We start from the raw sequence: 23,479 nt of genomic DNA, 5'->3' as shown, positions 1-23,479 counted from the left end.
GTATGAAACAACTGAATCAGAAATGAAAAACAAACCAAGAAACACCAAAGTAAAATAAAGACAATTTAAACACAATTAGTTTTCCTATGCTTACAACTTTATTCTTGAACTCTAAGGCTGGCATTTGCATGAAAAATTGCCCTGGAAAAAAAACAAACCCATAAAATTATTCATTTATAACCACTGCTCTTTTTTTCCTCAGAAACCCATCACTTTCAGAACTCCATCTCATGGTGGTGGTGGTGGTGGTGGCATCTTTTTTAGAATTACCCTTATGGCCCTTTTCCACTACCCTTTTTCAGCTCACTTCAGCCCGACACGGCTCGCGTTTCAACTACCAAAGAACAGCACGACTCAGCTCGCTTCAGCCCTGCTTAGCCCCTAAAACTCGCACCGTTTTGAAGTGGGGCTGAAGCGAGCCAAAGCGAGCCGAGTGAGGCTAGGGGCATGAGCAGACACTCCCCTGTGCACTGATTGGTGAGGAGGAGTGTCCTCACATGCCCACACACACCCCGCGAGCACGCTGGGATCTGTAAACACCGTAAACCCGGAAGAAGAAGAATTACGAAAATTTCTGAAGCCTTATGCGCCTCGCCTCATCTATACGCTCTTGCCAGTATCTGTTGGTGTTGTCGGTGCCAACAAGCCACAGCACCAAGACCAGCAACACTAACGACTCCATGTCCTCCATGTTTATTGTTTACTATCCGGGTCGTGAGACTACCGCTTAAAAGATCACTGATGTCACTGTTTGCGCCGCCTAACGACATCACGTGACGTCCACCCACTTTCGCTAACTCCACCCAATGTGTCCACCCACTTCCAGCCAGCACGGTTCAGCGCGGTTATAGTCGAAATGCAACTCCAACAGCCCCACTCAGCTCGACTCAGCCCAACTCAGCACGGCACGGCTCAGCCCGACTCAGCCGCGTTGGTAGTGGAAAAGCGGCATTAGTCTCTTGCTGGCTTCTCTGGCTAATCCACTTTTAATCTAGGCACTGGATTTTGGTGGACGGACTCCTCTAGACCGAAACAGGGTTGTGCCGTATTTTTCCATTTTTTAAAATAACGGATGCAACAGTGCTTTGTGGGATCAAAATTTAGGATTATTTTTTAAAACTAACCTTAACTCTTCCAGAACTTTGTGCTGGTTTTGAGAGCTCTTTGGTCTTTATAATGCTCTTTGTTGAGGTACAGGGCGGCATGGTGGTGTAGTGGTTAGCATGGTCGCCTCACAGCAAGAAGGTTCCGGGTTCGAACCCAGCGCCCGGCGAGGGCCTTTCTGTGTGGAGTTTGTATGTTCTCCCCGTGTCTGCGTGGGTTTCCTCCGGGTGCTCCGGTTTCCCCCACAATTCAAAGACATGCAGTTAGGTTGACGTGGGGCGGCCTTGGGCTGAGGTGCCCTTGAGCAAGGTACCGAACCCCTGACTGCTCCCCGGGTGCTCTGGTGTGGCTGCCCACTGCTCTGAGTGTGTGCGTGTGTTCACTGCTTCAGATGGGTTAAATGCAGAGGATGAATTTCACCTTGCTTGAAGTGTGCATGTCATGAATAAAGGTTTCTTTTTCTTTCTTCTTTCTGTGCAAAAGTCTTAGGTACATGTAAAGAAATGCTGTCGACCAAAAATGGCTTAAAAATAATGAAATGAAATGTTTCAACTTAAAAAAAAATACTATAAACAGTAAGCAATAAGCCATAATACATAAATAAATGCAAAGTCAATATTTGGTGTGAGATGACCCTTTGCTTTAAAGGGGAACAGAGGGCAATATATAGAGTAAATATAACAATAAAACACACATTAACGAACCTTATTCGAGACTTACAAAAGTTTTTTGTTCTAAGTTTGGAAAGTTATAGTGTTCTGAAAGTAGCTTGAGCAAACTATTTCCGCAGTTTGAACAGCCCGCCATGATATTAATTTTATCCAATCAGAATGCACGTTCATTTTCTCTGCTTAACACTCATGACGTGTGTATGTGCCCAGTTGTGTTGGCTCATTGAGGTTGGGAATAGCACGTGTGAAATACCTGTTTCTGCCTCTTGCGACGATTTCGCAAGTCCACGGGTGGCGCCTATCTCATTGCAGCAAATAAATTCTGCTGGACTCGTGAGCAACTCCACGTTACATTTTCCGCACGAGCACCACGCCGTGTCACCTGCACGCAGACGCTCTGCCCCACGCTCGCCACGCCCATGGTCAGCATCAGTCTCATCCTCGCCGTCGTCCGAGCTTTCTTCTCTTATTTCATCACCGAAGTTGAGAGTACCTCTCCTAGGTTCAAACTGGTACCCTTCTAAGCCATAGCCTGCTTGCAGTGTGTCTTGCGGGATCTCTTCGTATGATTCGACAGAGCTGTCGCTTTCACTTGATGCGCCCGACGCCATGATTACACGCTTATCTCCTCTATTTCGGAGAGTTCCGCTAGTGCAGTGGGTAGCGCTGACGTCACGGTCTTTTAAAAATGGCGACTCTTGTGCGGTTTAGCGTATAAAGTATTATATTTACAATTACCAAGATATTTCGTTGTTTTCTAGTATATAAATTTGATAGAATACGTTACTTTGTCACATCAGCAACTGTATATATTATATTTGGTACCCCTTTAAAAGAGTCTGAGGTTCAATGAGTGCAGTTTTATGCGGAAATGAGCTGTAGGTTTTACTGAGCCTCTTACAGAACCTGCCAAAGGTCTTCTGGACAGTTTGACTGTCACACTCGCTTCTTCATTTTGCACCCAAAATTTTCCAGTAGCCTTCATTATGTTTTCTTTTTTAATCTGAAAAGTGCTCTCTTGTGGTATTATGCTGCTCAGAGACAAACATTTTTTTTCTGTAACATTTAATTTTGTGGCGGCACGGTGGTGTAGTGGTTAGCGCTGTCGCCTCACAGCAAGAAGGTCCTGGGTTCGAGCCCCGGGGCCGGCGAGGGCCTTTCTGTGCGGAGTTTGCATGTTCTCCCCGTGTCCGCGTGGGTTTCCTCCGGGTGCTCCGGTTTCCCCCACAGTCCAAAGACATGCAGGTTAGGTTAACTGGTGACTCCAAATTGACCGTAGGTGTGAATGTGAGTGTGAATGGTTGTCTGTGTCTATGTGTCAGCCCTGTGATGACCTGGCGACTTGTCCAGGGTGTACCCCGCCTTTCGCCCGTAGTCAGCTGGGATAGGCTCCAGCTTGCCTGCGACCCTGTAGAAGGATAAAGCGGCTAGAGATAATGAATGAATTTAATTTTGTGCTGGAAAAAAGCCAAACATTTGGAACTCTAAAATGTTTCTGTAATGTTTGCATGAAAAAAAATATATCTAGGGTGCCTAGACTTTTGCACAGTACTGTATGTTCTCTAATAAACTTTGCAGTCTTCCAGAAAGAGGTGTATTTATATTGAAGTCACAAGCAATGGGTGTATGAATATTTATGCAGTCACAATTTTTACATTAAAGAAAAAAAATATGCAAACTATTTGATCCAATGAGCAGCCTTCAAATTTGTATCATACAATACAATGGAAAAGCTATTGTCATACCACAAAGAAGACAAAACTCTCTCTCTCTCTCTCTCTGGTAGAACATGCTGTTAAATTATAACTTTTTTAAAATTCACATGGTGCCTAATTATTTCATTTTCCGCCTCCAGAACTGAAAATTCATTTCCATTGTTATGAGTGAGGATCACAAATCATGGATATATATATATATATATATATATATATATATATATTTATTTTTCAGGGAAATACATGGAGGGTTTGTAGAGGATGTGCACAGTGTGTTCAGAAAAAGTGACTAAAACAAAGCGTGTAAGAAAAGAGAGCTACCTGTTGGTCTTGACGATGGGTGTGGGCAACACACAGGTGAGCCTCCATCCGAATGAAGCCAGAGACTGCAGCAGAGGGACGTAGTCCGTCTTCACCTGAACCCCCTGTACAAAATGCAGAGTCAGAATCAGAGACTACACTCACCGGCCACTTTAATAAGAACTTATTCTTGATTCTAAGATCCCTGTTCTTGGCTGCAGGAGTGGAACCCAATGTGGTCTTCTGTTTTCTGTTGCATGCTGAGATGCTTTTCTGCTCACCACGGTTATAAAGAGTGATTATATGAGTTACTACACTACCGTTCAAAAGTTTGGGGTCACCCAGACAAATTTGTGTTTTCCATGAAAAGTCACACTTTTATTTCCCACCATAAGTTGTAAAATGAATAGAAAATATAGTCAAGACATTTTTCTGGCCGTTTTGAGCATTTAATCGACCCCACAAATGTGATGCTCCAGAAACTCAATCTGCTCAAAGGAAGGTCAGTTTTATAGCTTCTCTAAAGAGCTCAACTGTTTTCAGCTGTGCTAACATGATTGTACAAGGGTTTTCTAATCATCCATTAGCCTTCTGAGGCAATGAGCAAACACATTGTACCATTAGAACACTGGAGTGAGAGTTGCTGGAAATGGGCCTCTATACACCTATGGAGATATTGCACCGAAAACCAGACATTTGCAGCTAGAATAGTCATTTAGCACATTAGCAATGTATAGAGTGGATTTCTGATTAGTTTAAAGTGATCTTCATTGAAAAGAACAGTGCTTTTCTTTCAAAAATAAGGACATTTCAAAGTGACCCCAAACTTTTGAACAGTAGTGTATATCTTTCCTGGCAAAAAAGCTCGAACCAACCTGGCCAGTTTCCTCTGACCTCCCTCTCTTATCAACAAGGCGTTTGTTTTTTCCACCCACAGAACTGTCACTCACTCACTCACTCACTCACTCACTCACTCACTCACTCACTGTTTTTTGTTTTTTGCACCATTCTACTGTATCTGTGTAAACCAGGGCTGGGCAATTAATTTTCCTAAGGGGCCACATGAGAAACTTGGACTGTCGTGGAGGGCCGAACCAATAGGCTGAACTTAACTCTGCTCAATTTAACTTTGTTAAAACAACAGCAAATTGTCCGGTTTTGATTAGGCTATGAAAATGTAGAGCAGGCCAAATATTATATCATTATTTTATTTTATTTTAAACATTCTTTTAACAGGGTGGCACGGTGGTGTAGTGGTTAGCGCTGTCGCCTCACAGCAAGAAGGTCCAGGTTCGAGCCCCGGGGCCGGCGATGGCCTTTCTGTGCGGAGTTTGCATGTTCTCCCCGTGTCCGCGTGGGTTTCCTCCGGGTGCTCCGGTTTCCCCCACAGTCCAAAGACATGCAGGTTAGGTTAACTGGTGACTCTAAATTGACCGTAGGTGTGAATGTGAGTGTGAATGGTTGTCTGTGTCTATGTGTCAGCCCTGTGATGACCTGGCGACTTGTCCAGGGTGTACCCCGCCTTTCGCCCGTAGTCAGCTGGGATAGGCTCCAGCTTGCCTGCGACCCTGTAGAACAGGATAAAGCGGCTAGAGATAATGAGATGAGATGAGATTCTTTTAACATTACAGCTTTGAAAATGTGCATTGTTTTTTTGCAGTATTTCAAAGAGCAGCATTTAATCAACTTTATACAAGTTCGATGTGTTATTTCTATTTGGTTGCTGTCCAGTTACCACATTTTCGAGGGCTAACGGCTAACTCGCATCTGACGTAAACAGTAAAAAGGACAATGCATACGCACGCACACGAATGTACGAACGTACATAAATTAAAAAAAAGGAAAAAAAAACCCAGACACCTTCAAAATAAAAGCATCGCAGCATCGTGTGTTGTGCATGATGTAGACTTATTTATGTTTAATTTGTAATTTCACGTTGACCTTAGGCAGGCTGGTCAGGGACAGACAAAGGGCCAGATGTGGCCCTGGGGCTGTACAATGCCCAGGTCTGGTGTGAACTCTCGAGACTGTTGTGTGTGAAAACCCAAGGAGGGGATCAGCAGTTTCTGAAATACTCGAACCAAAAATACTCATCTGACTCAAACCAACACCCACGCCACAGTGAAAGAAAGTCACACTTCACCGTCAGATCACAATTTTTCCCATTCGGATGTTCGAACATTGTGAACATTAACTGAAGCTCTTGATTTGTATCTGCGTGATTTGATGCATCGTGCTGCTGTCGAGGGATCGACTGATTAGAGAACCGCATCAAACCAAAGCAGGTGGAGCTAATGGGTGTTCCTAATAAAGTGGCCGGTGAATGTTGCACAAGAATCCTTACTACACTGTTCAATCTGCAGCACAAATGACAGCTACTATATACGAGGAGTATGCTAAATTTGTATTAAATAAGCCGGTGAGTGTATGTGCTCATTTCACACAACACACACACACACTTGATTACTTCTCCACGGATAATCCATTTACATTTATGTCCGTCATATTCCAAATTAATATATTGTAAAATCCAGATAATTAAAAGCATTTGTGATGGTAATGAAATTCACCTCAATCCTGGGTGGTGATTAATGATTTTAAATTAAACTATCCAGTTTTTAAGCTCCTCTGAAGTTTATTAGAAAAGGCTTTGAATTCCAAATAAGCCCGAAATAAAAGGACTGATAATCCTCAGGGTTTATAAAGACAGATGTTAAAGTTCATGTTCGTGTTAATTAGAGAAGTAATACTGTATGCAAGTTTAAAATAAATTCATGTCACCAAATGAGGGCTGTTTTTGTGAAAGTGTGCGGTTTCAGTGAGCTCACTGCTGCACTCATGTTGATAACAGCCAAGTCAACAAGACACTGTGGTTTAACTGAAGCTGCCCTCAAAGGAAACCATGTCACGTGTCAATCCGCTGTTCGTTTGCACGCAGACATACACTCAGACTGAACGCAAAGCATGATCTACACACACATACATACAATGTTATGGAATATACAGTATGTTGTCATGGTTACAGCCACAGAAAACTTTGTGCATGTGTGTTACTTTCAATCATGAAAGTACGAAGGCATATTTTTTATTATCAAAATTCTATCTCTCTCATTTTATTAACTATCGGAATGCATTTTTGATCGCTATTTTGTCGCTGCTATAGCAAGTTATGAGTGTCTGAAATATGCTCTGTAATATATCAGTCCGTATGTCAAAGCAATGGCCGTAAACAAGCTTAGTTGAGACCTGTGCAAGACATCGTAGGATAGAAGTAAAACGTACAGCGGAAATCAAAGTGACCGACATCTGCCAACGTTGTCAAAAGATGCGCGCGCCCTCTTTCGAACGCTGACGTAATCAAGCCGGAAGGTTTGTTTGTTTTGATAGCAATCAGGAAAGTTTGAAAAAAGTCTGCAGTGATCGTCATTTAAACTCGTTTTTGTGCAACATTTCGTTCGGAAAACAGTTTTCAAAATGGCGGCACTGACACCTGGCTGACACTTCACGTTTCGAAGTCTCGCACAAGTCTCGTGAAGATCGCGCGGATAAGCGACGCCTGCCGTGGACCAAACGCACTAAATTCAACACGGCTAAAAACCGCATAGGCCGATAAGTATAATATTTAATTGCAATTAGTTGCCAATACGAGTCACAATATAAGGTTACTAAAACCGAAAACGTAATTGAATAACACGTTAATTAAGAAATAAAGCAAGTTTAAAAATGACTTCCGTTCTCCTTGAAAAAAATGTTTCCAAAAAAAATTTTAATCTAAAGAACATAAAGACAATATTTTTTATTTTAGGCCCCGGTCACACCGCCCAAACTTTGCTGGAGCGTTCCTTGAACGGTAGGGAGGGGAGGCCGAATTTCGACAACGCTCGTCACCGCGCACAAAATGGGAAAAAAAAATCGAAAACACGGGCGTTGGCTTAGCGGTGCACCACTGAAGCCGGCGTTGCTTTAGCGTTGGTTTAGCGGTAGCGAGCGGTAGCGAGCGTTGGTATAGCGGCGTTCTGCGCATGCGGGCTTTGGCTTGGCGGGGGTATAAAGTTGGTTTAGCACCAATCATAGCAAGTCTCTCAGCATCCATGGTGATACAGTTTTACTGTAACTTTGAGCAAATTCGATATAGATGAGGTCTGAACTCAACGGCAGCTCGATTCCAAATGAGCTCCTGGTCCATTTCTCCCGTATTTATAGCCAAATTCTGGTCCCACTCCGACACCTCTATACCAACGCCAAACCAAAGTTCATCGCCGCCATGGATAGCTGCTTCAACGCCCGACACCGTTCCAGCAACCCTGTGTCCGCTCGTAAAACGCTTACAACCGCTCCACCGAAGTTTGTGCAACGTTTAATCGCCGCCCGGGCAACGCTGGCGAAGCAGCGGTGGTCCAGCATTCAAGATTTCTGCGTTGGCCTAGCGGACCCAAGCGTCCACGAACTTACGTCTAGCGGTGCCAAACTTTGACTGGGTGTTGGTGGAGCGGGGGTGAACTTTGCCGGGGCGGAAAATTGCCCCCTCCTCACTGCTCGCAATATTTTGTGCAGCTCAAAACTTTCGGAGCGGTAGGAGGGCCCCTCGAGAAACATCAGCGGTGGCCGAGCGTATACGGCGTTGCTTTAACAGGGGCCAACTTTTGTTAAACGGTGGTGAACGGTTACGAGCGGTGATGAATTTTTTTCACCGCTCCAGGAACGCTCCAGCAAAGTTCGGGCGGTGTGACCGGGACCTTATAAAATATAAAATGGGGCGGCACGGTGGTGTAGTGGTTAGCGCTGCCGCCTCACAGCAAGAAGGTCCGGGTTCGAGCCCCGTGGCCGGCGAGGGCCTTTCTGTGCGGAGTTTGCATGTTCTCCCCGTGGGTTTCCTCCGGGTGCTCCGGTTTCCCCCACAGTCCAAAGACATGCAGGTTAGGTTAACTGGTGACTCTAAATTGACCGTAGGTGTGAATGTGAGTGTGAATGGTTGTCTGTGTCTATGTGTCGGCCCTGTGATGACCTGGCGACTTGTCCAGGGTGTACCCCGCCTTTCGCCCGTAGTCAGCTGGGATAGGCTCCAGCTTGCCTGCGACCCTGTAGAACAGGATAAAGTGGCTACAGATAATGAAATGAGATGACTATATATATATCAGGCTTATAGTACTTGAGTCCAATGACTTGACTTGGACTTGAGCACTGATGACTTGGACTCAGACTTGTGCATTAACTGCATTCGGACTCGTAAATTGGAGACGAGGAATCTGATTTTTTCTTTACTTTTTGTAACATGCCATAATAATTTGGCATAAGATATTTATATCTACATTAATTTTTACACTTGTGCAAGAGAATGCACATTCACCTGTTCATACATCATGTTCAGGAACAAACTAACGTTAATGGCGCTAAAATGCCTGGAGAGACGCCCTTAGGATTGTCCACTTTGCTGATACAGACTTCTTGTGCAGCGGGAAAAAATGCACTGCTGTGTGTTCCATATGTAGAACTATCAAGGAGACGACGGGGACAACCTCGAACTTCAATCATTATTTGGTAAGACTCCACCCAGAGAAGGAAGTGACATGCTATGTTCATTGCTCTGTTAATAGTGGGCGGGGCTTGCTGAGCGATGAACTAGCTAGTGTTAACCCTCTGTCATGTTCTTTGCCCTGTTGATAGTGGGCGGGGCTTGCTGAGCGATGAACAAGCTTTTTATCTGTAGCCTATTAACGAAAATGAGGCAGTCGAGCAGGAACGTTAGTCCAACACAGCAGCAGAGACGCTTTCACTTAAAGGCAGCAACAGACACCGTCAAATGGTGCAGTTGGAACCTTGTTCTCGGACTCGACTCAAAATTTTCTTTAATGACTTGGACTTGAACACTGGGCACTTGAGACTGGACTTGGACTCGAGGTTTAGTGACTCGACTACAACACTGATATATTCTAGCCACATTCACTGGATATGAGCAATTGTGTGCTCTGATTGGCTACTCTACTACAAGGCTATCAGCTCATATACTGTGAGTAGAAAAAAAACAAAATGGCAGAGCGTGTTGTTGAACCAACTGAGAACGAAATAAAAACTCTACTCGAAAACAAAACCTCAAAAAATACAAAAAAAGCAACAAAATGTGGAATGAAAGTATATGATGGTAGGAACGCATCTTTTAAAAATAATTTTTCAAGAATTATTATCGCATGTTTCACAATTGCTCCTGTCATTTCGTCGCTTTGCTTACATTCTAAGTGGAAATGATTCTGTCGGATGTTTTGTATCGAATTTGCAAAAAATAAAAATGCTCTGTTTCTCAAAATCCAGTGAATGTGGATAGAATGAAACAGTTATTCTACTCAATCTCATCGTACATGGCTTGTAGACAACTTGGTGCTACCGTATGCGCCTCGTCGGCTATCAGCTCATGTATGACTCAAGTTTGTGGAATAACTGTTAAGTAAACAAACAAACAAACTCATACATGTCAACCTTTGGTCAATCAAACCTGTATAACCAACCTCCAAAATCCATATTTCCCTTATAAAATCCGTATAAGATGCAAATTAAAATAATTTACCTAAAATTTGAATGATAATTAACAATGATATAGCCAAGTTACTTTTTATTCAATATTAATAACAATAGGGCGGCACGGTGGTGTAGTGGTTAGCGCTGTTGCCTCACAGCAAGAAGGTCCGGGTTCGAGCCCCGTGGCCGGTGAGGGCCTTTCTGTGTGGAGTTTGCATGTTCTCCCCGTGTCCGCGTGGGTTTCCTCCGGGTGCTCCGGTTTCCCCCACAGTCCAAAGACATGCAGGTTAGGTTAACTGGTGACTCTAAATTGAGCGTAGGTGTGAATGTGAGTGTGAATGGTTGTCTGTGTCTATGTGTCAGCCCTGTGATGACCTGGCGACTTGTCCAGGGTGTACCCCGCCTTTCGCCCGTAGTCAGCTGGGATAGGCTCCAGCTTGCCTGCGACCCTGTAGAACAGGATAAAGCGGCTAGAGATAATGAGATGAGATGAGATTAATAACAATAAACCTTCAGAATGAATACAAAGCTCCAATGTTTGACAAAAACACAAAGTGTTATCAGCGTAGTTACGAAGGAAATACTTCGTTGTTTGGAGACAGGTTTCACCGAGCGGCTATTATGCACGAGACTTCATATTAGCCACAAAGTCAGGAAAATCTGTTCGTAAAATGACGTTATAATGACCAAATACAATGAAAAGTATTTTTCCAGTCTCACCTGTGAAAGGTAATCCCATGTGATCTCGTTTGGACGGTAAACCTGTTGGTACAGTTAAACGCAGCACATGAATGAGGCATCTTTATTCTCGGCTACTGTCTAGACGCTATACCAGAGACGGTTGAAGAATCTCCACTTTGCCACATCCAATATGGCGGCGAGGATGTCGTATGATTCTACGCAGAAGCCGGCGTCTATGTTTATATGTCTATGACTTCATGGTTGGCGGGATTCTCGCAATGCGATGTGCGCATGATCAAAAGTGGAACGAAGTCTCGCTACCACAAGATAACGCGCGATTTCATAAGACTCTTTACTGGCTGTCTGTGGCGTACAGTACGTTTGTAAATGTTATGCGCTCTTTTGTCATCGTGGGAATTGATTATAGCTCTAAATAAATATTGAAGTTTTTTTAAAGAATCCGTATAACTTTATTTATACGCCCGTATACTACGTTTATTGAATCAAATCCGTATAAAATACGGACATTCCGTATAGGTTGACATGTATGCAAACTTATATGCAATAAAACACTTAGGTGCATATAGCTGAAGGAAAATAATCACCAAAGTTTTTTTTTAATTTATTAAAAAATAATTCATTCTTGTTTTATCCATTTATGCTAAATATGCTAAAGCTATTTATTTACATTACAGCAGCTATAGACAGTTGTTTCCTAACCAGCCTCTCCTCTGACCTTCTGTCGGAAAATTTATAAATTACTGCTTTACCTCTGAGTGTTATAAAGTATTAACACTGAGGACTCCTTCTTTAAATGTTCATTAAACTGTAAATGTTAAAAAAAAATCACCGTATCTCCAATTACACACATTTTTCAGTTTGTTTATGTGACGCGTCCACCACACGATTCCCTGCGTAAGTTATTACAGTCTACCAAGTGGTATATTTTATCGTTCCTACAACATGCCTGGGGGTGGCACGGTGGTGTAGTGGTTAGCGCTGTTGCCTCGCAGCAAGAAGGTCCAGGTTTGAGCCCCGTGGCCGGCGAGGGCCTTTCTGTGCGGAGTTTGCATGTTCTCCCCGTGGGTTTCCTCTGGGTGCTCCGGTTTCCCCCACAGTCCAAAGACATGCAGGTTAGGTTAACTGGTGACTCTAAATTGAGCGTAGGTGTGAATGTGAGTGTGAATGGTTGTCTGTGTCTATGTGTCAGCCCTGTGATGACCTGGCGACTTGTCCAGGGTGTACCCCGCCTTTCGCCCGTAGTCAGCTGGGATAGGCTCCAGCTTGCCTGCGACTCTGTAGAACAAGATAGAGCAGCTAGAGATAATGAGATGAGATGAGATGAGACAACATGCCTGTAAAGTTTTAGGTTATATTTGTATAGAATGAAAGGATTTGTTTGTTTTTCATAACTGATCAAATGAAGCCGCTCTTTAGGGAGCCTCTGAGCTACAGTTACTGTACACCAGTAGATTTGCCCTTTTGCCCAGACTGGAGTGTATTGCTGCGTTGCTCAGTGTGTTAAAACGCTGAGGCAGACTTCACAGGCTTAAACGTGGGTGTGCTTATTTACATTGGCCTCAGCAGCGGTGGTGGCTCCTGGAGGGACTGTGGAGATAAGGTGAGGATGTGTTTGTGTTGGAATCAGGCCTGGTGGTGCACTTCGGGTTACACACCGACACACGTAAGCAAAAAAAAAAAGCAAAAAACTTCTAAAAATATATATATTGTTCTGTTGAGTCAGCAGAATCTCATTCTCTAACCATAGCACACTGAAGCCAAACCCAAATAACATTCAATATTCTGAGACTTTTTAGGTCGTCTATCTAAAAAGACACACATTTCATTTTCCAAAACAACACAGGCACGATATTTCATACGTCTGCCTTCAGAACTGTAATATATTTTGTGCGTTACGCGTTCTCATTTCGCAGACAGAGCGTCTCAGAGTAACAGAAACATTACAGCTCGCGTCCTGAATGCTATTGTGTTTGTCCTGATTGAGAAATGTTTAAAGGTTTGATATAAAGCCTTTAACAGACGACACTGTCAGTTTGAAAAGTAAATCATTCAAAGAACCCTTACTTCCTGTTCTCTTTCCTTCTCCCTTCCTTCACTCCTTTTCTCCTTCCTTCCTTCTTTTAATCACCTCCTCTCCTCATTCTTTTATATCTTCCTTCTTCTGTTCTCCCTGCCTTCCTTCCCCTTTCCTTTCTTCTTTCTTTTACTCTCTTCCTTCTGTCCTTCCCTGATCTCTTTCGAGAAACGCTTAAAGGTTCTGTGTAAAAGTCCACAATCAAAGACTTCCCTTAGTGAAATGTTCTGAGTGAAGGAAGTGAAAAGAGGGCTGGAGGGAGTGAATGAAGGGAGAAGGGAGTGATGGAAGGAAGGAAGGAAGGAAGGAAGGAAATAAAAGAAGGAAGGAAGTCACTCTCATCACTCTCTTCTCTCTTCATTCACTCCTTCCAGCTCTCTCTTCCTTTGTTTAATTCCTTCCTTCTTTTACTCCCTTCTTTCCTTCCCTTCCCTTCCTTCCCTTCTTCTTTTATTCCCTTTTTTCCTTCTTTCTTCCGAGAAGAACATACTGTATTTAGAAAGTTCTTAAAGTAAATCATTCAAAAACCCTTCCTTCCTTCCCTCTCTTCTCCCTTCATTCACTTCCTCCAGCCCTTCTTTCACTCCCTTCATTCACTCCCTCCAGCCCTCTCCTTTCCTTCCCTCTGTCTTTCCTTCTTTCCTTCACTCTCTTCTTCCTTCATTCACTCCCTCTAGCCCTTCCTTCCTTCCTTCCTTCCTTCCTTCCTTCCTTCCTTCCTTCCTTCACTCTTTTCTTACTTCATTCACTCCCTCCAGGCCTTTCCTTTCCTTTCTTCTGTCTTTCCTTCCTTCCATCACTCTCTCCTTCCTTCCTTCCTTCCTTCCTTCCTTCCTTCCTTCCTTCACTATCTCCTTCCTTCCTTCCTTCCTTCCTTCCTTCCTTCCTTCCCTTCTTCCTTCATTCACTCCCTTCAGCACCTCTTCCTTCCTTCCTTCCTTCCTTCCTTCCTTCCTTCCTTCCTTCCTTCCTTCTCTTCTTCCTTCATTCACTCCCTCCAGCACCTCTTCCTTCCTTCCTTCCTTCCTTCCTTCCTTCCTTCCTTCACTCCCTCCAGCCCTTCCTTCCTTCCTTCACTTCCTCCAGCCCTCTCCTTTCCTTCCTTCTGTCTTTCCTTCCTTCACTCCCTCCAGCCCTTCCTTCCTTCCTTCCTTCCTTCCTTCCTTCCTTCCTTCTCTTCTTACTTCATTCACTCCCTCCAGCCCTTTCCTTTCCTTTCCTTTCCTTTCCTTTCCTTTCCTTCTGTCTTTCCTTCCTTCCATCACGCTCTTCTTCCTTCATTCACTCCCTCCAGCCCTCCTTCCTTCCTTCCTTCCTTCCCCCTGGCCTTCCTTCCTTCCTTTCTTCCTTCACTCCCCCTGGCCTTCCTTCCTTCCTTCCTTCACTCCCTCCAGCCCTTCCTTCCTTCCTTCCTTCCTTCCTTCACTTCCTCCAGCCCTCTCCTTTCCTTCTTTCTGTCTTTCCTTCCTTCCCCCTGGCCTTCCTTCCTTCCTTTCTTCCTTCACTCCCCCTGGCCTTCCTTCCTTCCTTCCTTCACTCCCTCCAGCCCTTCCTTCCTTCCTTCCTTCCTTCCTTCCTTCCTTCCTTCCTTCACTTCCTCCAGCCCTCTCCTTTCCTTCTTTCTGTCTTTCCTTCCTTCACTCCCTCCAGCCCCTCCTTCCTTCCTTCCTTCCTTCCTTCCTTCCTTCCTTCCTTCCTTCCTTCCTTCCTTCTCTTCTTACTTAATTCACTCCCTCCAGCCCTTTCCTTTCCTTTCCTTCTGTCTTTCCTTCCTTCCATCACTCTCTTCTTCCTTCATTCACTCCCTCCAGCCCTCCCTCCCTCCCTTCCTTCCTTCCTTCCTTCCTTCCTTCCTTCCTTCCTTCCCTCCCTCCCCCTGGCCTTCCTTCCTTCCTTCCTTCCTTCCTTCCTTCCTTCCTTCTTTCACTCTCTTTTTCCTTCATACACTCCCTCCAGCCCTCTCTTCCTTTGTTTCCTCCCTCCCTCCCTGGGGAACACTTACAGGTTCTCTGTAAATCCCTACAATAAAAGCCTTCTCTTTAGGAAATTAATTAAGTCAAACTCATTTAGAAAAGGTATAACTGTAAAGCGTTTAATGAATGCTTCCTTCATTTATTCTTTCTTTCCTCTCCTCAGTCCCTTTCTCTCTTCCTCCCTTTACTCCCTCCATCCTTCACTTCCTTCACTCGCTTTCTCTTACTTTCACACCTAATCTTTTAACTTCGCCGTAACATTTCATGTGAAACTTTTAACTCTTTAAATCTTTATCTAAAAACACGAGTTTTCTCTTCTTTCTTCCAGTAATGCAAATCTATGCTCTTATTTTTAAAATCTTTTTTTTGTGCCTTTGGGGGAACGCTTAAATATTTTACATAGAACCACACTGAGCGTTCCTGTATCAGAAAGAGTTCTCAGTAGCACCGTTTTAGTAACCAAAAACATTCTTTCCCCCTTTATAGTGTAGTTATTACAGTATATTTAATGTGTTATTGGTGATTTATTGAGTTACTTTTTGTTATTGTAACCTCAAACAGCAATTAGGTACATGCTTGAGGTTTACTTTGAATAGATTTGACAAAGAAGCGCAGTTATTAGTGCTGTCTAAGGTCAAGTTTATGCGCCAGTTGCGGTCAGACGTATCGGAGTTTAGTTCACACATAACAAAAGGAAGAGTAGACAATAAATAAACACGCCATATTTTCCTTCCTGACCTCAACTGAGCGTAACTTTATTAGAAAGGAATTTGAGTTTTTTGTTTCATTTCTAAATATTATGTTCTGCACATACATCTTTTCTGCAGAAACGTGAACGCAGCATAGTTACAAACATCTGTGCTTTGATTTTTATTACAACTACATCAGGAAGAAAAATACAGACTTCTCAAGGTTAGCTTAGAATGAAAAGTCAGGTTCAATTATACCATATTTTCATCCTCTCATCCTAAAGATGTTGCATATTTTCAGGTGAAGTAACCTCTGACTTCAGTTACTGTACAGCCATTTGTTTCTTAACTGAGTTATATTTCCATTCTTCACATCCAGCTGTGTCCATATGGATTCACACATCTCAAGTGAAAATTGTCCCATTGAAAATACTGCTTCGTGTTTTTCTCACCTCCGCAGGAGTCGGACAGGAAAGTACTGCCAAAGGACACGTTTTAATGATCTTTCTGCATTTCTGATATCACACTGCTCCGACGCCTACATCAACTTTCAGTCTTTCTTGCTTTTACTGTAGGAAGTAGTGAAAATTAGACACTTCATACTGGACTATGTTTATAATTTGTTCTTTATTGACTCTTTATGGGAAGATTTATTTGCATCCTGATGTCACAGCATTAGGCCCAGTCTACTCATTCACAGTACTGTGCAAAAGTCTTAGCCAAACTTTATTATAGATTTCTATTTTATGACTTCTACATTATCGAGTCAAAACATTACAAAAACATTTTAGAGTTCCAAACGTTCGTCTTTTTTCCAGCATAAAATTAAATCTTACAAAAAAAAGTTTGTATCTGAGCAGCATATTCCACAAGAAAGCACTTTTCAGATTAAAAAAGAAAACATAATGAAGGCCCCTCCTAGAACTGCCACCTTATTGTGGTGGAAGGGTTTGTATGCTTGAATGATCCTAGGAGCTATGTTGTCGGGGGCATTATGCCCCTGTCAGGGTTTCCCAAGGCAGACAGGTCCTAGGTGACAGGCCAGACCAAGAGCAGTTCACCAAAAACCCCTATGGAGAAAAAAATCAAGGACCGTGACGTCGCCCGATATGACGCAGCCGGGGCCCCACCCTGGAGCCAGGCCTGGGGTTGGGGCTCGTATGCGAGCGCTTGGTGGCCGGGCCTTTGCCCATGGGGCCTGGCCGGGCTCAGCCCGAAGAGGTGACGTGGGCCCGACCTCCTGTGGGTTCACCACCCACAGAGGTAGCAGTAGCGGATTGGTGCAGTGTGGATTGGGTGGCAGTCGAAGGCAGGGGCCTCGACGACCTGATCCCCGGACACAGCGGCTGGCTGTTGGGACATGGACTGTCACTTCACTGGGGGGGAAAGAGCCTGAGCTTGTGCGGGAGGTTGAGAGGTACCGGCTAGAGATAGTCGGGCTCACCTCCACGCACAGCTTGGGCTCTGGAACCCAGCTCCTCGAGAGGGGCTGGACTTTCCACTTCTCTGGAGTCGCCCGTAGTGAGCGGCGGCGGGCTGGTGTGGGCTTGCTTATAGCTCCCCAGCTCAGCCGCCATGTGTTGGAGTTTACCCCAGTGAACGAGAGGGTCGCCTCTCTGCGCCTTCGGATTGGGGAGAGGGCTCTTGCTGTTGTTTGTGCCTAAGGGCCAAATAGCAGTATAGAGTATCCGGCCTTCTTGGAGTCCCTGGGAGAGGTACTGAGGGGTGCTCAGACTGGGGACTCCATTGTGCTACTGGGGGACTTCAATGCTCACGTGGGCGACGACAGTGACACCTGGAGGGGCGTGGTTGGGAGGAACGGCCTCCCCGATCTGAACCCGAGTGGTGTTTTGTTATTGGACTTCTGTGCTAGTCATGGTTTGTCCATAACGAACACCATGTTCGAGCATAGGGGTGTCCATAAGTGCACGTGGCACCAGGACACCTTTGGTCGGAGGTCGATGATCGACTTTGTAGTCGTTTCATCTGATCTCCGGCCCTATGTCTTGGACACTCGGGTGAAGAGAGGGGCTGAGCTGTCAACTGATCACCACCTGGTGGTGAGTTGGATCCGCTGGCGGAGGAGGAAGCTGGACAGACCTCGCAGGCCCAAATGTATGGTGAGGGTCTGCTGGGAACGTCTGGCCGAGCACTCTGTTGAGGAGGTCTTTAACTCCCACCTCCGGGAGAGCTTTTCCCAGCTTCCGAGGGAGGCGGGGGACATTGAGTCTGAGTGGACCATGTTCTCTACCTCCATTGTGGACGCAGCTGTTCGGAGCTGTGGCCGCAAGGTCTCCGGTGCCTGTCGTGGCGGCAATCCCCGAACCCAGTGGTGGACACCGGAAGTAAGGGATGCTGTCAAGCTGAAGAAGGAGTCCTATCGGACCATGTTGACCTCTGGGACTCCTGAGGCAGCTGACGGGTATCGGCGGGCCAGGCGTGCTGCAGCTCGGGCAGTTGCGGAGGCAAAAACTTGGAACTGGGAGGAGTTTGGGGAGGCCATGGAGAAGGACTATCGGTCGGCCTCGCAGAAATTCTGGCAAACCGTCCGGCGCCTCAGGAGGGGGAAGCAGTACTCTGCCAACACTGTTTACAGTGCGGGTGGGGAGCTGTTGACCTCGACTGGGGACATTGTCGGGCGGTGGAAGGAATACTTTGAGGATCTCCTCAATCCCACCGTCATGTCTTCCACTGAGGAGACTGAGGCTGATGACTCAGAGGTGGACTTGTCCATTACCCAAGCCAAAGTCACTGAGGTGGTTTGCAAGCTCCTCGGTGGCAAGGCACCGGGGGTGGATGAGATCCGCCCTGAGTATCTCAAGTCTCTGGATGTTGTGGGGCTGTCTTGGTTGACACGCCTCTGCAACATCGCGTGGTGGTCGGGGACAGTGCCTCTGGAGTGGCAGACTGGGGTGGTGGTCCCTCTTTTTAAGAAAGGGGACCGGAGAGTGTGCTCCAATTATAGGGGAATCACACTTCTCAGCCTCCCAGGGAAGGTTTACTCCAGGGTACTGGAGAGGAGAATTCGACCAATAGTCGAACCTTGGATCCAGGAGGAACAATGCAGTTTTCGTCCTGGTCGCGGAATACTGGACCAGCTCTATACCCTTCATAGGGTGCTCGAGGGTTCATGGGAGTTTGCCCAACCAGTCCACATGTGCTTTGTGGATCTGGAGAAGGCATTCGACCGTGTCCGCCGTGGTATTCTGTGGGGGGTGCTTCGGGAGTATGGGGTTCGGGGCTCTTTGCTAAGGGTTGTCCGGTCCCTGTACGAACGGAGCAGGAGTCTGGTTCGCATTGCCGGCAGTAAGTCAGACCTGTTCCCAGTGCATGTTGGACTCCAGCAGGGCTGCCCTTTGTCACCGGTTCTGTTCATAATTTTTATGGACAGAATTTCTAGGCGCAGCCAGGGGCCGGAAGGAATCCTGTTTGGGAACCACAGGATTTCATCTCTGCTTTTTGCGGATGATGTTGTCCTGTTGGCTTCTTCAAACCAGGACCTTCAGCATGCACTGGGGCGGTTTGCAGTCGAGTGTGAAGTGGCTGGGATGAGAATCAGCACCTCCAAGTCCGAGGCCATGGTTCTCGACCGGAAAAGGGTGGCTTGCCCTCTCCAGGTTGGTGGAGAAGTCCTGCCTCAAGTGGAGGAGTTTAAGTATCTCGGGATCTTGTTCACGAGTGAGGGAAGGATGGAGCATGAGATTGACAGGCCGATCGGTGCAGCCTCCGCAGTGATGCGGTCGCTTTACCGGTCCGTCATGGTGAAGAAGGAGCTGAGCCAAAAGGAGAAGCTCTCAATTTACCGGTCGATCTACGTTCCGACTCTCACCTATGGTCATGAGCTTTGGGTAATGACCGAAAGAACAAGATCGCGGATACAAGCGGCCGAAATGAGTTTCCTTCGCAGGGTGGCTGGGCACTCCCTTAGAGATAGGGTGAGAAGCACAGTCACTTGGGAGGAGCTCGGAGTAGAGCCGCTGCTCCTCCACATCGAGAAGAATCAGCTGAGGTGGCTCGGGCATCTTTTTCGGATGCCTCCTGGACGCCTCCCTGGGGAGGTGTTCCAGGCATGTCCCCCCCGGGAAGAGGCCCCAGGGAAGACCCAGGATACGCTGGAGGGACTGTGTCTCTCGGCTGGCCTGGGAACGCCTCGGTGTTCTTCCCGAGGAGCTGGCCGAGGTGTCTGGGGAAAGGGAAGTTTGGGCTTCCATGCTTAGACTGCTGCCTCCGCGACCCGGTCCCGGATAAGCGGAAGAAGACGAGACGAGAGACGAGACGAGACATAATGAAGGCTACTGGAAATTTTTTGGTGCAAAATGAAGACGTGAGTGTGACAGTCAGTGTCCAGAAGAACTGTAGCTGGTTCTGTAAGAGGCTCAGAAAAACCTACAGCTCATTTCATTATAAAACTGCACTCACTGGACCTCAGACTACTATTTTTTTTAATAAAGCAAAAGGTCGTCTCACACCAGATACTGACTTTGTTTCATTTATTATGGCTTACTGCTTATAGTATTTTTTTTTATTTAAAACATTTCATTGCATTATTTTTAAGACATTTTTGGTCTACAGCATTTCTTTACATGTGCCTAAGACCTATGCACAGTTATTCCACGAAATCGAGTCGTACATGAGCTGATAGCCGATGAGGCGCGTAGCATCGAGTTGGCTATAAGCGATGAACGACGAGATTGAGTGGAATAACTGTTTTATTCTATCCACATTCAATGGATTTTGAGAAACAGAGCATTTTTATTTTTTGCAAACTCGATAAATAAAAACTTCATCCAGAATGTCCGACAAAATAATTTCCCTTTAGAATATAAATAAACCGGGGAAATGACAGGAGCAGTTTGTGAAAATGCTGTAATAATAATTCTTGAAAAATAAAAAAAGATACATTCTTACCATCAAATACTTTTATTCCATATTTTGTTGCTTTTTTTTGTATTTTTGGGGTTTTGTTTCGAGTAGTTTTTATTTTGTCCTCGGTTGGTTCAGCAACACGTTCCGCCATTTTGTTGTTCTTTTTCTTTAGGGTTTGTTGGTGGTTAGTAAACCAACTTAAAGGTGCATTACTGCCGCTGACTGGGCTGGAGTGTGAAACAGGAGATATTGGGGGGGGGGGGGGGGGAATTATATTCTTTTAGCCATTTCTGTTTCTTTTAAATACTTGATAACAAAGTGATATATCTGACTTGATGTGTGCCGCCATTTTGTTTTTCTCTACTCACAGTATATGAGCTGGTATTCTCGTAGTAGAGTAGCCAATCAGAGCACGCGATTGCTCATATCCAGTGAATGTCGATAGAATAAATAAAAAATATCTATCTATCTATCTATCTATCTATCTATCTATCTATCTATCTATCTATCTATCTATCGTATCTATCTACGGTATCTATCTATCTATCTATCTATCTATCTATCTATCTATCTATCTATCTATCTATCTATCTATCTATCTATCTACGGTATCTATCTATCTATCTATCTATCTATCTATCTATCTATCTATCTATCTATCTATCTATGGTATCTATCTATCTATCTACGGTATCTATCTACGGTATCTATCTATCTATCTATCTATCTATCTATCTATCTATCTATCTATCTATCTATCTATCTATCTATCTACGGTATCTATCTATCTATCTATCTATCTATCTATCTATCTATCTATCTATCTATCTATGGTATCTATCTATCTATCTCTCTCTCTATCTATCTATCTATCTATCTATCTATCTATCTATCTATGGTATCTATGGTATCTACGCTATCTATCTATCTATCTATCTATCTATCTATCTATCTATCTATCTATCTATCTATCTATCTATGGTATCTATGGTATCTATCTATCTATCTATCTATCTATCTATGGTATCTATCTATCTATCTATCTATCTATCTATCTATCTATCTATCTATCTATCTATGGTATCTATGGTATCTACGGTATCTATCTATCTATCTATCTATCTATCTATCTATCTATCTATCTATCTACGGTATCTATCTACGGTATCTATCTATCTATCTATCTATCTATCTATGGTATCTACGGTATCTATCTATCTATCTATCTATCTATCTATCTATCTACGGTATCTATCTATCTATCTATCTATCTATCTATCTATGGTATCTATGGTATCTACGGTATCTATCTATCTATCTATCTATCTATCTATCTATCTATCTATCTATCTATCTATCTATCTATCTATCTATCTATCTATCTATCTATCTACGGTATCTATCTATCTATCTATCTATCTATCTATCTATCTATCTATCTATCTATGGTATCTATCTATCTATCTATCTATCTATCTATCTATCTATCTATCTATCTATCTATCTATCTACGGTATCTATCTATCTATCTATCTATCTATCTATCTATCTATCTATCTATCTATCTATCTATCTATCTATGGTATCTATGGTATCTATGGTATCTACGGTATCTATCTATCTATCTATCTATCTATCTATCTATCTATCTATCTATCTATCTATCTATCTACGGTATCTATCTACGGTATCTATCTATCTATCTATCTATCTATCTATCTATCTATCTATGGTATCTACGGTATCTATCTATCTATCTATCTATCTATCTATCTATCTATCTATCTATCTATCTATCTATCTATCTATCTATCTATCTACGGTATCTATCTATCTATCTATCTATCTATCTATCTATCTATCTATCTATCTATCTATGGTATCTATGGTATCTACGGTATCTATCTATCTATCTATCTATCTATCTATCTATCTATCTACGGTATCTATCTATCTATCTATCTATCTATCTACGGTATCTATCTATCTATCTATCTATCTATCTATCTATCTATCTATCTATCTATCTATCTACGGTATCTATCTATCTATCTATGGTATCTATCTATCTATCTATCTATCTATCTATCTATCTATCTATCTATCTATCTATCTATCTATCTATCTATCATAAAATCTGGTTTCTCATGACTGATCACCCACAAAATATCAGTGCTTTCGCTGGCTATCAACAACATAATTTTCATTTTCAAATGGTACTAATTCTTGCCAAGATACACAGAACAAATAGAAGGGAACTCGGAGAGCGCAGATTTCTGCCAAAGACAAGAGTCAACTCTTCTATGATGTGCAAATCTGCAACTGCAACTAATTTATCCCCTATGTCTGGATATATTTCCAAAACTATTAGACTTATGTGCCTACATCTATATCCCAGAGGATTACTGGTACCCATGAATATGGATTGGAGTCACAAGAAGTCATCATATTTCTACATTGGATATGTTTTTTGTTTACTACAGTATTGAACTTTACTGCTGTCTACTGGACTTTAAGCTGTATGGCATTGTTGAGCGCAGACTTCCACCAAGGCCAGACTCCATCCATTATCCATAACTGCTTATCCTGTGCAGGGTCACAGTCAAGCTGGAGCCTATCCCAGCTGACTATGGGTGAGAGGTGGGGTACATCCTGGACAAGTCACCAGGTCATTGCAAGGCTGACACATACAGACAAACAACCATTCACACCCACATTCATACCTACGGTCAATTTAGAGCCACCGATTAACCTAACCTGCATGTTTTTGGACTGTGAGGGTGTCAAGGCCTAGGGGACACCTTGGCAATAAAGGAGGACGGAGACGTGCGCACAATTAATTACATTTATTTAAACAGCAAAAATAGATACAACA

General features: G+C 43.9%; 1 protein-coding gene across 3 annotated transcripts in view; it reads right to left on the bottom strand.

Annotated features, from left to right (window-relative positions):
• The window catches only part of LOC132867447 (raftlin-like), a 240,865-nt gene that overhangs the window by 28,563 nt on the left and 188,823 nt on the right, over positions 1-23,479 (bottom strand). For all 3 annotated transcript variants that reach the window (XM_060900364.1, XM_060900366.1, XM_060900365.1), the window contains exon 9: positions 3,812-3,915. In XM_060900364.1, the coding sequence (XP_060756347.1) occupies positions 3,812-3,915 (104 nt within the window). The remainder of the gene's footprint in view (positions 1-3,811; positions 3,916-23,479) is intronic.

This window comes from Neoarius graeffei, chromosome 19, assembly GCF_027579695.1.
Source record: "Neoarius graeffei isolate fNeoGra1 chromosome 19, fNeoGra1.pri, whole genome shotgun sequence".
NCBI classification, from domain to species: domain Eukaryota; kingdom Metazoa; phylum Chordata; class Actinopteri; order Siluriformes; family Ariidae; genus Neoarius; species Neoarius graeffei.
This window is presented reverse-complemented; position numbering and strand designations above follow the sequence as displayed.